The sequence below is a fragment of the Polyergus mexicanus genome, unplaced genomic scaffold (genome assembly GCF_030449975.1).
Source record: "Polyergus mexicanus isolate NDT 795.1 unplaced genomic scaffold, iyPolMexi1.0 SCAF_2, whole genome shotgun sequence".
Taxonomy (NCBI): domain Eukaryota; kingdom Metazoa; phylum Arthropoda; class Insecta; order Hymenoptera; family Formicidae; genus Polyergus; species Polyergus mexicanus.
In genome coordinates this window covers 13575713-13594407 of record NW_027223322.1, presented here as the reverse complement: position 1 = coordinate 13594407, position 18695 = coordinate 13575713, and the positions used below count along the sequence as shown (strand labels likewise).

General features: G+C 42.6%; 1 protein-coding gene across 3 annotated transcripts in view; it reads left to right on the top strand.

Moving 5' to 3' along the window:
- The first annotated feature begins 2643 nt into the window (after positions 1-2643).
- The window catches only part of Gro (TLE family member transcriptional corepressor groucho), a 32116-nt gene continuing 16064 nt past the window's right edge, over positions 2644-18695 (top strand). For 2 of the 3 annotated variants that reach the window (XM_070310221.1, XM_070310212.1), the window contains exons 1-5: positions 2644-2683; positions 8760-8822; positions 8914-8988; positions 9170-9202; positions 9743-10105. In XM_070310221.1, the coding sequence (XP_070166322.1) occupies positions 2648-2683; positions 8760-8822; positions 8914-8988; positions 9170-9202; positions 9743-10105 (570 nt within the window). In that variant the 5' untranslated portion in view covers positions 2644-2647. The remainder of the gene's footprint in view (positions 2684-8759; positions 8823-8913; positions 8989-9169; positions 9203-9742; positions 10106-18695) is intronic. The other variant, XM_070310232.1, reaches the window with a different exon arrangement.

The following is an 18695-nucleotide window of genomic DNA, read 5'->3' as shown; positions in this document are numbered from 1 at the left end:
AAGCAGTGGTATCAACGCAGAGTACTCGTGACGCTTGGACTGTGCGATGGATATTCAGTTGGCGATTGCCGCGATATTGTTTCTTTATGCGCAGAAAAATATCTATGCAGGTATCTAGGATTCTATAGCTAAACTGTCATTTATAAATTCCCTTATCTTATATTTTAAATCAATATAATTTTTATATAGATAACACTTGACTAAAAGAGCATTATTTTATACAAGTGTGTCGAATAAATTTGTTTTAAAATTGTTTTAAGATTTATTATTAATTTATAAAGATATAAAATTATCATTACATTTTTATCTCCGAGAGAGAAACGTTGTGTATATGTGTGTAGCTTCTTCTTTAAAAATATACAGAAAGCCGATGGAGAAAAATAACGCGGTGCGATTCATAGATGTGCATTGGTTGGCACTCGGTGTGATTCGCACCAGCTTATTAATTATCCGTTAATTATCCGTGAGCGCGACGTGTAAATTTCCGCGAGGCGAGTCAAGAGAGCGATTGCGAGCGAAAGAGGAAAAATGGGGATGTGGGAAGAGAGGTGAGAGAATAGTAGGCCGAATCGAAGTACGGTGTAACCAGGAAGAAGGGTCCAAAGAGAGAGAGAGAGAGAGAGGAAAGCGGAAAGAAGAGATGAAACGAGGGAAAATGTCGAGAGAGCGACGAACGAGGTCGTCCAATCATCCTATCAAAGGCTCGCTACTAAAAGATCCATATCGAGTAATCGGAGGGGACGAAATTATCCGTACAAACTCCTATTATTGGGTTCCGAGGCACGTGAAAATAGAAAATGAGAGGCGGGTAGATGAGATCGATATCCACGGAACTTGTGCCCTCGCCGAGAGTTTTCTCGTTATTTGATTACTGAGTTACGCCGATATCTTTCCTTCGGCCATTTAAATCAAACTTTATAGCGCGTGCAAAGACATCGTCGATGAATAAACGATGTCAAAATTACTCTGTGTGTTTATTTTACTCGTGATTTTGCTTGAATCAATTTGAAAAAATTCGGTTAGTAATAATAGCCCCGATTGTCATAATTGCTATATTAATCTAATAAAATAACTGATAACATACACTGTATGTGTTTGTATTACAAATATAAAACATATAAAATAAAAACTTACAATATTTTATAAAGTATTTAATATATATACTCTGCAATTAAAATTTCGTAAGAACAAAGTGTTTGAGCAAATTACATACATATATATATATATATACACACATTCTTATATAGTTTGAATCGTACTATAAATATAACAAATTTATTATATAATTTTTAAATTTATATATATAATTATATATACCTAATACACATACAATCTAGTATAAATATTATTTCTTCTTTTATTTTCGCGCGCTTAAAAATGAAATACGTCAAAACTCCAAAATCTATTGTATGTACTTGTAGAAATTGCTCGTTACTTAGAGCGTGACAGTGATCGCGCGTGCTTTTTCGAAGGCGGTGAGAGCCCTTCGAGGAAAACGAATTATCGAGTCACCGTTTGTGTTGCGCGATACGATCGCCAAGCTAAATTGACACGCACAGGCGTAGACAAGGCACCCCTGGGATCGTTTCCCAAGAAGGAATAAGGAAGGCTTCGGCGCGAGCCTTGCGCCAAGTTCACCCGGGCGTAGTTATCGACTGCATTATTAAGTCGGTATATTTCCGTGGCCGATGCTATCGATCTCCGAGTATCTCTCGGCCTGACCCTGACATGTGTATTGCCTCCCTTCTCCCTCTTTCTTTTTTCACGGCAAACCGCCTACCCCCGGAGGCCATTTGTCTCGGAACGAGAGACTAAAGGCGGACGCAAAGCGACAGCCGCTAACCAATTTACGATCGCGCAAGCGCATCCGCCGGACTGCATCGTACGCTCGGATGCAGTTTATCGAGACGTAATGTACTCGCTGGATCGAACGACGTCTACTACTGCCACCCCTCTCGTCTCCGTCCGCAGAATTTCACCCACGAGAATGCCGACAGTGCGAGAAGATCGCGTCGGCTGATCCATCGATCGCTCTCCGCGCGATTCGATACGTCTCGGGAATTTCGCACTTTGGTGCGCGAGCTATTTTAAATTTCGCGAAAAGATGTGCGATTGCTCGAGGATTCTTTTTGTTTTGTCTTTTTTATTAAGAGACAAAAAATTATATATATTTTTTAACAAGAACGAGAATATATAAAAAAAAAAGAGAGAGATTACACTCACGATTGAATACGATTATGAAATTAAGGTGACGCTAAGTGCGTTCTCTTTATTTTTAATCTTGCAACTCTTTACGAAGCTTACTTTATGCGATTAATATATTTCGTGAATGATATACGACAGTAATATGATTAATCATATTAATCAACATGACAGCGGTATGATTAATCACAATATGATTAATCATGCTTGGTTATCCGAGATTCTTATGACTGTGTGCACTTGGAAACGTAATAATTTTCTGTGGCATCTCTCTCGAACTTAACCATATGTGTCATTTAGTTATTTTAATGAGTATAATACGTTATATCTTTATAATTAGAGAAAATTATTATACTATATAGAGATTGATAAAAAGGTAAATACAATCAGGATATTATGTAAACTAAAAATTGTCTTTTTTTTTTTTTTGTTACAGTACTACGAAATGTCGTACGGCCTCAACGTTGAAATGCACAAGCAGGTAAGTTCATCACATTGATATGTGATCTTTTTGTATAATAATTAATTTTTGACTCGATATTATTATAGTTTGTCAAAAGAACATGAATTCAACGAAATAACGAAATTAATTGTAAATTATAGAATTGAAAAGATATTAAGCTAGAATATTTTAGTTACAAGAATATATTGTGTCGAATATTATTAAAAAATCTTTAAGAGTGAATATCGCGTGTCTCAAAAATACACTTTGATCGAACGCATAATCTTTAATTTTGCACAGCGCTTTGCGCCAGAGTTAATCGAGATGATATTCAACAGCTTTAAGGATTCGAGTGATACTCCGTTAATCGAGCTCTTAGAGTACAGTATGTCAACGAATCGTTTCCGGAATCGGCCGCGGCCACAAATGAGGTATACGAATGGCGAACACGCTTAGGCCGGGAAATCGTCGTGTAATTTAGGCTAATCAGGGAAAACAGCGACGAGGCGGTCCCCTTCTGTCAGCAATTTTCTTAAAAGCGGCCACGCGCGGTGGCCCCTCGTCGCGCGCCCGCCACGCTCAAAAGTGGGGCTCGAACTGCAAATAACCCTCCTGCCGTCCCGGTACAACGAGCTGATATTCATTAGCATTAGCGGCCGATCATTTCTCACCCTCGTACCCTGAGGCGGCGCTTAATGGGCCGAAGCGCGGGCAAGGGGAAAGGGAGAACTACCCTCTCTCGGGTAGTTATAGGGCGTAGCACGGCACCGAGATCACCGCGGAATTGTTTCCGGCGAATAATGCACGAGAAATCAGGGCGTCCCTCAAAAAGTGGCGCTATTTTAATCGGCGTCGCAGATTTCGCGACGCGAACTTAAAAAGATGCCATTTAAAATTAGAACGAGGTTATTGTACCTTCTTGATTAGTAACGGAAATTGATAACATTTACGTGGTCATCTCAAATTTAGTCGACTTAAAAATTATACTTAATTAAATCGCTTATTTTAGAAAGAGATAATATAGATCGTATAAATAAAATATATAAATTTCTTTTTTTAGGATAACGCAAATTTTTTAAATTTCTAAATCGCGCGCGCGCGTGTGTGTGTGTTTATTAAGAGATCTAGAAATATATTATCTTTTTTTAAATAAATATGATTTACATTTCTTTCGTTCTCAACGATAACGATAAAAATTCTAAATGATCCACTTTTCATGTTCGTAATTTATAAATTTATCGGATAATAATATTCGCCGAATATTAAAAATCAGAAAAGTAAGATTAATCGTTGGAAAATCCAAGAGTCTGGACACCGCGACTTTACCAATTGTAGTGGAGATGAGGTAACGCGGATGCTTCTTCTTTGACGCTAATTGGAAGAGAAATGAAAAGTTATCGGTTCTTCGCGACTCTCTAATTAACCATAATAATAATCGCGCCGGTGTCACGCGCTCTTTGCCAGTTTATTTACATTAATTGCCATCTTTCAGGCGCATTAAGGCAATGATCGCACAATGCATAAAATCAGATAGTATGATATTGATACATACTATATTTTGAAACATTTTAACTTGATATATCTCTGAGAAAAAGTTTACTCTGTATGATAAAAATAATGCTATCTATCTTTACTTTTATTAGTAGAAAGAATCGCATAAAATTATAATTTAAAATTATACAAATAGAAATTCTATAAAATTATAATTAGAAATTTTTTTTATTAATATCTGACGCAAAGTTCATCACTTTATAAATTCATAATTGTGTGATTGATAGAATCTGCATGTGTTTCGATAAAGTTTCGGTTAGGTTAATGAGAGAATTTGTCGCAAACATGTGTCGCGTCACAAGTGAAGAGTCCAATTGTTTTACATGTGATTACAAGATTACGTTTTATGGCTCGCTGATCTTTTCGTCCCTTTTATTTACTGTTAGCGATTTAATGGGCACCCCGAAAATATATTTATTACTTTCATCCAGAGATACCGCGCGTCGCGTCAGTCTCGAAATCTCCCCTCGCTCGGGAAAAAAAGAAAAAATAAATCAAGCTCTCTTTAGTCGATCCCCGCCACTTAGCAGGCTTTCGAATCGCGGTTTTCTCGCTCCTTTTCAATTTGAACCCTCGAATGAAAACAATCTTCCCCTACGAGGTTAGAACCTTCTGTATCTCTGTCTCGTCTCTTTCTCCTGTTTCCTCGCCACCCCTTTCGTTTTCACCCTTTTCGCTCTGTCTCGCTACTCGCGCAGCTCTCCGCCCTCCTTTTTCTCGCTCTCTTTCTCTTCCCTTGATTTCTCATCGCATCCCGCCGTTGTGTTCTTGCGACCCTCCCGCTCCCTCCCTCCTCGTTCCCAGAACGCTCGGCCATCCCTCGCATCTGCGCGACCCTCGTATCTCCTGCCATAGCTCGAAGTCGACATTTGCCTCTCACCCGTTCTACCGCAGCCACCACTTTACCACTCTCTACTCGACTAACTCGAATTTGTTGGCAATGTCCCAGTTCTTGTAGGTACGATTACTTCTCTCGCTTCGTCCGTCTCTCACCCTCAACAGGAGTCTTGAATTTTCTCCCTCGGTCACCCTCGTTCGCGAACATTGGCTCGCTTGTTCGATTTAATTGCACGATATAGACGATTGCTCGCTGGGATTTTCGTCTCTCGACTCGACTCTATACGCGACGAAGAAATGGAATTCTGAAACCATCGACTTTCTATACATCAACATTATTTTTACATATACTTTAGTAGATACTTTCTACGAAAAAGAATCTTGGAAAGATTTTTCGATCGCTCGAAAGTTAAAAGAGGCTCGTCAAAATTTTATCGCTTTTAATCCTCGGATTAACGCGAGGATATCGTTCGATAATATCGGCGATAAAACCTTTTTATCAATCGCTCTGGATTGGATTCTCGAGTCCGTTGGATTCCATCGTGCGATCTTCGCGGAAAATGAGATTTGCAGCGGTCGAGAAAAATGGACGGCTTGCAAAAAATTGCTTGCGCGATTACGCAAAAGAAAAGGGCGCGCGGAAGGGAAAGAGCGGGATAAACTGGTGGTCGAATGAGACGGCGGGAACGAGACGAGAAGAGAGCTAAAAACACATCGCGTCCCGTGTTACGTTTTCGCCCTATTTATCCATCGAATCGTACGTACGCAATGTATTGTACATTCGGCCGCCGGCGTATCTGTCCGATAGCGCTTATCGCTTAATTGAAAGGTTTGTCCTTCGGCGCGCGGCTGCCGTCTGCTCGCTGTCCCGCTCGATTAAGCCGCCATCCACGCCAATATGTCGCGGATGCATTACGCGATCACGGAATCCGATTATTATATGTCTTTGGAAAATCGCGGAAAGGCCAAAGAAATTTCAATTATTATGCCGGATAACGTTAAAGCGTTTCTTGATAAAACAATGTGCTAAGAATAAATTAGGAAAGAGAAGAGGAGGAGTTGTCATTTTATTCGCTCTATCCGTATCGATCTTTATATTATATACTTTTATTTTAATATTACATTATATTTTATCTTAATATTATATACTTTTATTTGTCATGGATAGTTTCGTAAATATATAAGCAAATGTAATGCAAATTTTTTTTCAATCTCCAATGAATGATCAAACGGTTGTTGCATCCTAGAAGAGAAAATCAAGTTTGGAGATAGCTACAGAGAGAGAGAGAGAGAGAGAGAGAGAGAGAAAAAAGAAAATCGCTCATCCCTAACGTGGCGGGGAATCCGCCAAGCTAAAATTTCGAGTCGACGACGGAATTCTACCGAAAAAGCGCGTATTCTCTTTGAAAGAATATTGCCACGGCGTTGTTGCTGGCGTTGTTCGTCGATACGAGAGTAACTACCATTTTCCATCGCGGGTACGCCCGGCGCCCGATAAAAAATGTGCAGGCTGACCAATTGCATATAACTCACCCTGCCTTTCCAGTTCTTCCTGCCTTCATGCATATATACGTCTATCTATCGGGGCGTTCTGTCTTCTATTCTCTTTCTCTCCGACCCTCTCTCGCTCTCTACTCTCTTTTTCTTCCTCTCTCTCTCTCTCTCTCTCTTTTTGGCCATTTTCTTTCTCTTTCGATACGCAACTTCTCTCGCTCCGTCTCACACGTGCTCGCTTTCGGCGGTCGGGGGTCGCTTTTCCAGCGCTCTCTCGTCCGTGTACACACGTGTCAGCGTGTGAGCGAGCGAGAGAATGCGCGTGTACACATTCGCACTCGCACTCGCGCTCGCTCGCGCTCGCTTGCGCTTGCTCGCACGGACACCTATGCGCCGCGCGCGCATACACCCTCCGAGGGGTCGTGTATTCGAGTTCTTTTATTTTGCCCTGTGGAGGTAGCAGAGGGTTGAGTCGGACGAGAGCACAGAGAGCGCGCGAGGGCTGGGGGCGATGACATCGATTTTTTACCCGTTGCTAATCTCAATGTTACCTCCTCCTCTTCCTCTTCCTCTACCTCTACCTCTACCTCTACCTCCGCATTCACCACTTCCTCCTTCTCCACCTCTCGTTCGGTCATCTCTATACCCCTCTTCGTCCTCATCCCCTCGTCAACTCGCTTCATTCTCCCGCGCCCGCGCCTGCCCCCGGCCCCACCCCCGCTCGCCGCTTCCGCACCCCGCACCCCGCACCCCGGCCATCCGTTTTGCGGGAAAATGTGCATGTGCATCGGGCACATTCGAGAAGGAATAACCATTTTTTCATGCCGGACAACACTCGCTCTCCGCGTCGCCCGCGTCATGCAAATTCTCCTCGTCTCCCAACAGTCGCCTCTAGCCACCTCCCGCAACCCCCGACACTATCCTCCCCTCCTCCTCCCCCTCCCCCTCCCCCTCGCATCCTCGCTCTATTTTTTCGTCGAACCTTTTTTTCGTCGCCCGCCCTTCTTCTACACCCACTCACTCACCTACCTACCTATCCGTCCCGACTCTTTCCCGCTCACCCCCCTTTGCCACCTACTGTCGAACAGGGCGAAATCGAACTGACGTGGACGCGGCAGTTTTCCATCTTTCTGTTCCCCGTGGGAACGACGACATTTTTTTTCGGTCTCTCAACTTTTAGATCTACGCGCCCGATTCGCCTGACGTGGAAATATCGTGCGGGGTGTGATATCGGCAAAACCAATACTAAATAATTATATGCGCGATCTCACTCTTATTAATTTACATACCATCGTTAATTGTTATAGGGATTGTATAAGATAATTTAGTCCATTAAATATAATCACGCTGTGAGATTATAATCTCCCGATTATAACATTTATTATTGAAGGAAGAAAGAAAGAAAGAAAGATATTTATTTGGATCGATTATTGTATCGAAGCACGAGCGATGGACGTACAAATATATATATATATATATATATCTTTTACGCAACGGTTATTTGAACGTCCTATCACCAAACGGCGACTATCGCGTAAACTTAATCATCAATCGATTCGATCGGTTCGCGTTAACGATGAGTAGCCGCCCCGTTATACACGAGTGGGTTGAATCGAGCCCGCGTATGTTTGTCGAGCAGTCGCGTCCGGCGACATGTGATTATACCACGACGTAACTCCGAACATTGCGAATAACGCGTGTTCTATGCGTTATGTACACACGGATTCGGATCGCCCTGTTAGCCGTGTCGCATCGCACGCGCGACAACACGCGTCCTCGATTTTTCGATCGATCCGTCAAATTATTCAAAGCATACATAAATCTACCACCTACGCGTGCGATAATATTAGATTTCGAACGAATTTTCGACGTTACTTGCGTAATTTTACAAATGGATCGGTCATTCTGCAATTGAACACGTGATCGTTTCATAATCTGGAAAAATGGAGACAGCTAATTGAATCTATAAAAAAATTTACGCACATTCACGCCGAATATGTAAACAAATTCGGCTTTACATCTGTCATCTAGATATTATATATTCTGTTGGAAAAAATATTACGTTTCATAATAATAACGTATTTTAACTTTATTTAAAAATTAAATTATTTTTACATACGCCATTCTCAAAAGGATCTACGAAAAAAATTGCTCGAATAATTAGATGTCAGCAGGAGACACGGGATTAATATTTATTCGATTAATACAATATTTATCCGTCATGTGTTCGCAGACAGAAATCGCCAAGAGGCTGAACGCGATAATCGCCCAAGTACTTCCGTTCCTGGCGCAAGAGGTGAGTTTTTGACTTTCTGTCTGGCACGCGTGCCGTGCGATCTCACAATCGAGTGTGACGACGACGCGATAATGATAGCATGGCATTGCAGCATCAGCAGCAGGTGGCCAACGCTGTGGAGAGAGCGAAGCAAGTCACCATGTCCGAACTGAACGCCATTATCGGAGTAAGTAGCCGCCAAGTTTTTGCCATTAAACTGGAACGATCAATGTCATCGATTTTAACGAGCACGATCATAAAGGCGTATCTCGAAAGATACCCTTATAAATGGATAGTTTGATTCTAATTTAATCTTTTTTATAATCGAATACTTGTGTTATTTGCGAATTTCTTTCTAATTCTTGCAGCAGCAGCAACAGCAAGGCCTCCAGCAGCTTTTGGTGAGTATTTTACATCATGTTTGATATATAAAATGTAACATACATCTCTGTATCGATAAAAGCTTCGTTACTTTCTAAATGACTAATGGAGAATCTATAGCTTTGCGTGGCTTACTTGAAAGTTTTCGCGATGCATTTTGTCGACGAAAGTGCAATGAAAAAAGTACGCGCTATTAAGAAGAAAAAGAATATTTTTACACGTGAATCGTCGCGCAAAAATTTCGCGGTTCAATTCTACGAAAGATTATTTAAAAATTGTATGTATCTATGTCAGTGAAAGAGAGTGCGATTTTTTAACTTTTTCCTTCGTTTAATCAGCTTTTTACATATCTTCGATGCGACGGTTAAGTCGATATTACAATATAACGCCGTTCGTTCGGCGTTCAATGTATTATTGTATGTATTATTGCATGTAGAGATTTGAACGAGGATTTTATACGATAAAAAAATACATACGATGCGACGTAAGAAAGGGAAAAGAGGAAAAAGGTCGACGTTGTGAGAGGAATTACCAGCGTTCTTTTAATCTCGATGTCGCAGCAACAGATCCATGCGCAGCAACTGCCCCACGGAGCGGTGGTCGGCGGTCTTCCGCCGGGCGGTCTGCTGGGCTTCGCAGGTGCGGCCGCGGCGGCCGCAGCCGCGGGTGTGCCGCCGCACTTGGCGCCGCCGCCGCATCCCGCGGCCGCAGCTGCGGTCCAGGCGCAGGCGCAGGCGCTGCTGAAGCCTGCCGATCTGCAGCAGCATCGCGCGGCCGCGGAAACACCCGAGGACCGTAAGCCGATCGTTTTGCCGGACGAGAGACTCGGCCATCGCTCGGTCTCGCCACCCGAGAAATTTCGCAGCCGCACACCCGACCTCGAGGGCGACCCCAAGAGGCGGAAGGAGGAGAAGCTAGGACACGTGAGTATACTAATGGTATACTACCATTACCACCCGTACCGGTACCCGAAACTATCTCCCGTTTCGCGTCCGCGACCGCGATCGCGCTCGAATCGATCGGCAATTCGATCGGGCTCGAGATGTAAAAGTAGATACTTGTGACAGGATTACTCGCGGATATCTAGGATGACTTTAAGCCTACTTTCGAATCAAACGCGCGCACACACACACACACATACACATACATGTACAATATATACATGTGCGGTGTATAAAATTTTAAATATACTTTCATCTTCAATTTTGTCATTTATTATAATACATGGTCTAAGGAAAGTTTTACATTTCGGATCTGATCTCTTCGTTGGAGATTTCTAAAATAAAATTCTTCTACGACATGATGATAAATTCTAAATTGCGAATCAGATTTTTATTTAGAGACGAGATTATACATATAAAGTTGTATTATAAATTGACTCGGAGAGAGGAAACACTTTTTGTGTCTATCATAGTTTACATACAAAAGCGTCCTTTTTCTTCGAGACATCGGATAAAGAGAATTTACGTATCGATAACAAGGATGCGTACTGTTGCATTGACTATTGCCGGTTGGTTAGTGCACATTTAATTTCGGGAAGACTCATTGTCAGCGTAAGGAGAATAGCGCATCAGGACGGACGGCGCGTTAGCCGAGAATTAAAATGCTAATTGCAGCGACGTCGAAAGCCGATAAAACGGCCGACACTCTCGGCGACCGAAGCGAGGGAGGAGATTGAGTAAAGGGGCGCGGAAAGTAAACGCAAGAGTAATAAAAGGGCCGAGTTTAGAGTTAGAGCCGCGCAAAAAGGGATAGGAGCATCGATGCTAACTTCCACTTAACCGTCCAATCCATCGTGAAAAAAAGAGAGTGGATGGAAAGTATATATCCTGCCGATAGTCTCGCGTGCCTATCTATCTATCGGCTTCTCGTCGCCGAGAGCAAGCGTCCCAAATGCAATCACGCGTTGCCCAAGTTTTCGTTGAAATTAGATTACCCTCATTCGCCGCAAAGGCGGAAAAAAGGACCTGACCTGATCTCTGATCTCTTCTTCTACCCTACCCGATTCAGAAATCGTAACCTCCCGTGCCAAGTCGGACACGGTCTAACACTATACCATATTTCGCTTAATATCTACCTCGAGTGAAATTTCGCGTTTCTTTGTCCAGAATCGCGCGACAACAAAGTGCGCGCGACCTCTCGACGAGAGACGCAAACACGGACGAGAGACGCGGATGGAGGAGGCAAGAGAAGGGCGTATAATTAAAAAGCGTGAAAACAACAGGCGAACAGTTAGCCGGCTCGCTGGTCGCTACGCGCTGTGCGCGCACCGAGTAAATTCAATTATTTTTCTCAGCTGCTCCCTTACCTGTGCAAAGGCGCCTCGCTTACCCTGTCTCTTTATCTCCCTTCATTTTGCCCTGTCGGTTTTCTTCCTTCGGCGCATCTTTCGCGACGATTAGAGCGTTCACGCGCGAATCCATCAGCCGATTATGTATCTCTGTTACTCTTCTTTTTTTCGCGAAGATTTGACTTAATCGTACATTCGAGTTAATCGCCTATTTAGTACGCGTTATAAAATCGTTGAGAAATGTGGCGGCCATCTATTATACGGGATGAGTCGTGCAATTCGGGCAAGTATCTCTTTCACGTTTGATGATAGGAAAAAGTGATAGAGAGAAAAAAAGTTGAACGCTTTAATGATGCCTAACTTTTTACAACGTTACTTTTTCTGCAAATTAAAATTGCACGACTCATCATCTTGTATGGTATATGCGGATGAAGGAGAGAAGAAGCTAAATTATCTATAAAATATATAGATGCTAAATAATAAATCACTTTACGAAGCAATATTATTATATAACATCGAATTAATAAATAATTATCTACCGAGATGATTCGAAGCGCGCGCGATTTATTTTATTTGTTCATTTGCCCTGTCGGTTTTCGAGAAATGTATTTCCTAACGTTCATTCGCCACGTTCCGACCTCGTTCTGACTCCGGATCAACACTGTTAAAAGTGTTTCCGACTTGGACAACTGTGTAGTTGTCGTGGCCAATCGTCGCTATCAAGCTGCTGGTAGAAAGCAAGGAGCTTCAGCATCTTTTCTCTTATCCTTTCTTCTTTCTCGACGCACTAACGACGCGTCGTTTACACGGGCAATCTCTTTGCTCCCAAGAGTGCCAAGAGGAAAGTTTGTTTCAAGTTGAGGCGTCGAACAGACCCGGTCATCGGCTGCACTTTCCCGCAACCGTATTGAAGTCGCGATAAATGAAAAAGGATTTTCCGAGATATCCTTGATGTTTCAATTATAGCTGTCGGAACGAATATAAAGAATTCTACTTATACTTTGTTTATATTAGTATCATAATATGAAACATATACAAATATAAATATTATATTTGTCAATATTATATGGCAGAGATGTGGAAAGTGAAATGAAATATTTTTATCACTGAGAGTTAGAAACTAAAACGAAATTATTTTATCGCGGTTTAATATTCATCTCCGCGATTAATTTATTACCTTTTATTTATTTTTCTAATAATTTATCCGTCTTTTTTGGATAATCCTCGAAATCACGGGGGGCTTCAAACGTGTGTTTATCGAGAGATCCGCCACTGTCGTCGACGCGTGTTGATGGATGTCGAGTAGCCTGGCCAAGAACGCGTTTCAATTATACGTCGTGTTCGGTCGTGTGTAATTCACGACAGCAACGAAGACGAAGAGAGAGAGAGAGAGAGAGAGAGAGAGAGAGAGATGGAGAGAGATATTGGCGCATCCGGAAATGAGTTCTCGCTCATGTCCACGTTCGGGTTCTTAGGTCCGCCATACGAGTTCCGTATATACGCGCGCGTCGAGAGAGGATTAGTCGTAGCTCTCGGCACACCACCATTTCCCCTCGCTTCATCCCCGAGAAAGCATTAATCAAAGGAGCAACCGTACGCCCTGTTTCCGTCGCGATGAAAGCTGCTGCCGGTTCCCCGCATGAAATCGCTATATCACGGGGAAAGGGTCTATTTCTCGTCTCATATCATGATCGAGTCGTCCTTGGAGAAGGTAAAATACAATTTCTCTCTCTCTCTCTCTCTCTCTCTCTCTCTCTCGTAAATCGATGATTAAAATATATAAATATATATATAAGTGTACAATACACTATATATTTTTAAAAATATAAAAATATATATATGTACGACTTTTTTTGAACTGTGGGAGTGAATCAACTTGATATCTTCGTGACAACATACTTCAACCCGACGGTGGTAGTGATCTTTTTTTCGCTCGCATCTTTTTATTTAAAGTGCAACTACTCGTACCGTGTATAAATGAAGAGATGTCTGATTGTGTCGGGGTATACGATGGTGACCTCATTTTCCCTTAATCGTCATCCAGGCGTTGTCACCGGCGCTACTACGTTACGAAGGGTGGAGAGGCAAAAAAGATTCCCGATAAAATTCTGGGATCTACCTCGCGCGCCCGCGGCGGTCTCGGTAATGCGACGGAGGATAGTGCTCGTTGTGAAATAACGTTTCAAAAGCGTGTCGGATGGCAAAGTGCATTTTTTATAGCGGCCGGAATGAAATCGAAGACGGAGAGTCTCGAACGTGCGAAATGGCAAAATTATAAAAATTTTCACTACGATGTAGTCGTAGATGGACGACGTGTTATTGTACGATAAAGCGACGTTAGCTAAATGCGAGAACAATCTAATTAATTATTTTAATTAACATTTGAATCGATAATCGAAAGGGGTGGGAGGGAGGAATAAATTTGGTATTTCTTTAGAAATTGAACCCTGGCTACATTCCTTTCAGAAATTATCGCCGTTTCAGGTTGTTGTCAACTTGCTATTACGACAATTTGCGAGCAAGATTTGTTATTTTTTCTTTGTTTATTCGAAAAAAAGTTGTTTTATTTACTCATTTACTGTATCGTTGAATGTACAAGTTTTCAGTTTTCTCGGATTTAATCGAAATTCGCGCAGCGTTTAGACGGCGTTAATGAATGGTAGTAGCTGGATTCAAGGCGGAATCGATGCGCTGGATGTTTACGAAGACGGCGATTGAGGTCGGCCGGTTTAACTTTGTCTCCTCGTCCTCATCCGTAGAAACGTGCAGACATCGGGATGCGCGGTAGATTCATCTGGTGGGTTATCCGGGCGACGAGAAAGGGTGCACGATACGGAGCGCGCGAGATACAGAGAAAGATAGCGCGAATAGGAGGTGGAGATGAACCAGAGAAGGAGGAAGAGAAAGAGCGTTGGAATGGGTTTGGGATGGGTGGGTGGTTGAATTTTTCATCTGACCACGTCGAACCAATTAAAGCGGACCACGGTACCCAACCTCCACCTCCAACCTCTTCCACTTTTTTCGTTCTCTCTTTATTTCCGCCCCGCGTGCTGGCCTTTATCCACCCTCTCTCTCCACCTCCCCTGCGAGAGAGGGAGGGAGGGAGAGAGAGAGAGAGAGAGAGAGAGAGAGAGAGAGAGAGAGAGAGAGAGAGGTAGGGGAGGAGAAAGACAGCAGTTCTCTTTCTCGGATCTGTTTTTTTTTCCCTCTCACTCGCACCCGTATAACCCATCGTCCCCTTCGTCCCGGCGCCGCGCGTCCTTCTCCTTCCGCCCCGTCTTCCTCCGCTCACTCACTTTCTAGCAACTCGTTGGATTTTTTCGCGTCACGAGGCGGTGTAATTTATTTGGCCGAGGTAGAGAGGCACCCGCGGAGGTGGTCGACAAAGCGAGCGGGGGTTGGATCGGCGGTACGAGGACTACGAGGGGGATACCGCGAGAGAATAGGTGGAGGCGGGAGAGGTGAGGCGGCACGGAGGTGACGCTGCTAGAATGAGAGCACGAGGGATAGCGCGGATCGGGAGGGGAATAGGAAGGGAGGGCTGGTTTCAGTTTATTTTGTGGGTCCTATCTACCTACCTACCTACCTACCCACCTACCTACCTACCTACCTACCTACCTACCTACCTACCTACCTACCTACCTACCTACCTACCTACCTACCTATCTACCTACCTACCTACCAATCTACCTACCTACCTACCTACCTACCTACCTACCTACCTACCCGCTCTCGTCACTGTCCAACCCCGTTGGTCAGTCGGTACGTTGTTCCCGTTCTCTGTCTCGCTCTTCTTCTTCCCCAACGCCGCGCTTCGTTTCCTCTTTCGTTTTTGTATTCGCACCCCTTTCTCCGCGTTTCCGTCCAGCCGCCACGCTCTTATACGTATCTCTTTTTTTTTCTCTCTGTCTCTCTCTCTCTCTCTCTTTCCTCGTTTGTCTCTTTCTAGCGCGACCGTATACGTATATAATATAGTCCACTCGTTCGCTCCACAGCAACGCCGATATAATATTAAAAAAAACTCGGGACTTCCTGATGGATCCGCTCCTGTATTTTTCGATTACTTCGCGAGCACAGTTTTTTCCCGGTGCAATCCGACCCCTCCGCTCCACCCTTCACCTGTTCCACCTGTCAACTCGCGGAGAGAGGGCTGCGCCTTCTGCGGGAAATTGAAAAGATCGTCGCTGTGATTTGTCATCGCTCTACGATTGTCTTTGTCGAATGCGAACGACGCAACTACTCGTATCCCTTGATCCTTCGCGCAATAAATATATCTCTCGCGAAATAAATATATCATTGTTTCTTTTCGTCAATTGTAATTTTTGTTGCTCCTCAAAGTAAGAAGAAAGTATAAGAAACTTATCTTTCTCGTTCTTTTCTCGGTACGTTTAATATTATAAATTTTCATCTTTATATCCATTGTTTGTCGCATTATATAATGTAATATTAAATAACTTGATTTAAATTGTAACATTTTAGAAACTCGTTTAAGTATTTCCGTCCGAGATTTGTACAAATCTATAGATCTCTTTCCCTCGGGAAATTTGATGGCTTTTTTATCTCGATGATTTCAATCTTTCTGCTATAGAGTTATGTATGTAGCTACATGTATCTATAATACTGTAGAAGACTTAATAATGATGGGACGAAAAGGCTCGTTATCGTTATCCCTTGAACAATCGAATCGATTTCGCAGCTGGCGGATCGTCAGTTTTCCGCTGACTGCGGGCGCCACGTCGTTCTAGATCGCTACTATCGATTCGCGCATTAACGGCGTCGATTAGATAACAATAATACGTTCGCGAGGCCAGCTGTGCACTTCTTGGTCGATTATCGTCCACGCCGCCGGATTTTTAACTAGTTGCGCGTTGTGGTACTAATGAGAAGTCCGCCCGTCCGCGAGAATCCCTCATCCATCATCCTTTCGCGCTATTTTCGATTCGCATCGCGTACGTCTGCCGGCTATTTCTCGCCTGATATTGTAAGTGTTTGCGCTTTTGTCGCTTTATCGACTGCTTGAAATTTCTTGGTATTTAAACCTGCAGAGAGAGAGAGAGAGAGAGAAAGTATCTATGTAATGTTATATGAGAAGGTTGATTATTATATAGAGGGAAAATCGTTCTTTAATTTTATAGATTCTTTGATCAAATCAGAATGAATTTTTTCGTCACCGAAACAATAGGAAGATATTTTTTAATAATATGTGATTCGCGCGGCACGTTTTCATCTCTATGTTAAATAAATAAAAGTTTCCCGAGCTTTACTCTTTCGTTGTTCATGTGAATTGACACATTTCTGTAAAGCTAGATTTATCCACGATCCAAACGCTGCTTCTTACCGGCGAATCTCCCGGTCCATTCACCAAGCATCAAGTACTAAGTGGTAAACAACTTGGTTATCGATTGCAAAAAGATGGTCCCCCCTTCCCGGTCTTAAGGGATTCCCGTCAGTCTCAGAGCCAAGTCTATCAATTCGGTTTGGCGTAACAAATTTTATATCCGTCTTTGCGCCTTATTACTTTTTCAGGCGCGAGCTCTCGGAATAGTCGATATCTCCGACGGGCGGGTTCTTGTTACAAAACGCTCTGTCGACCTCTCACAATCGCTCGTGAGAGACGTCGGTGGACCCATCTTCCTCTCGCCAAGGCGGGATGCCGATCGTCTTTCTCCGTCTCGCTCATTCCCATCTCTGTCCGTGTCTCTTCCTTATTCTCCGTTTCTCGTCCTACTTTTCCACCTCTTTCTTTCTCTTCCTTCTCCTTCGCCCGCCGCCTCTTCTTACTGCATCCCTCGCTGCCGCTTCCACCAGCTCTCTTCGCCAGGAATATAAAGATCTCGGCGATCCCGGTTGTAGCGGCCGACCCAGTGGCGTAACTACGACTTTCAAAGCTCTCACCGCTTTTCTATTTTACGACGCGGTGTTTCTCGCGCCGAAAATCCCATAAAGTCGCATCTTGTTTCAGTTCTCACTGATGATGACACGATAAATTGATCGCGTTCAATATCCAAGCGATTGACACCAAGTATATAAATGAAATTTTAACAATTGACTTCTCGAGAGAACAATTCTACAGTCGTTCTTTTTCGGATAAAGCTACTGTTAAAATCAAAATTACTTGCAATTAGCGTAAAAGTAAAATGTTGCATTCACATATAGAAAAATCAATTTTCTTAGCAGAAATATAATTAGAAATGGAAAAAAATTATCGAAAATATAATCGATCGATCAATTGATTACGGCGTAATTGAAAGTAAACAGTAGAGTTCGAATCTGATGATTATGTGCCTCTTCTTTCGTATATAACGGGAAAGAAAGATGCATGTCTGTCGTTATTCGGGCAGTTTTCGGGCGATGAAGAGAAAAGCGTTCAATATGAATGTTTTTACAATTCTTTCTCTGAATCGTGTAATTCAAAGTTACAACGTCAAAATAATTTAACTTTTAAGGCATTTAGAAACTGATTTCTCTTTTCGCGTTTATTGATTTGTTTTTGTATCGACATAGGACATTGTTATCTGGCAATGCTATTCATTTTTAAATTAAAGTGACACAAATCCTAATCTTAACTCTTGTAGGTTACATAAAGGGGGGAGGGGGGGGGGGCTTTATTTCTCATCATATACGGGTCACAATGTCTTGTCGCTGTTTTAGCTGTCTCAAAGTATTTGAAAAAGAAAAAAAAATCTAAAAAAATTATATATATATTGTATATTCCTTGACATCTAGAACGAATGATCATGTACGACAAAAGATAAAAAATTAATTTTAAACATTTTTTTCTCGATTAAGCTCTTCGGAATATTTTATCGTTAAAATATCAATAGGGTCAATATGACTGGCTCATATACGACTTTTAAGGGTTAACGATCTTATCGCGCTTATTGCGAAATGAGCAAAAGTGTAAATTGTAATTACATTTTCAATTCTCGAAAATTACGAACGCGTATTTTTACACAATGTGACTTGCGTACGTAACATCGGGGAAAAAAAAAAAAAAAAAAAAAAAAAAAAAATCTTGAATCAAAGAAATGCCTGCGAATCGACACGCGCTTGCAAGTGTGCACTTTAGCGCGTGCATCGCTGCGCTTTGGCGCCTTCTTGCATCGTCATACGCACACGTATTCGCGTACGCGCAGACGTCGAAACGAGGCCCCCTCGACGAAACGTATACATACATGTGCACAAGGAGCACTTGGGATACCTAAAGCGGAAATTCGAGGTGT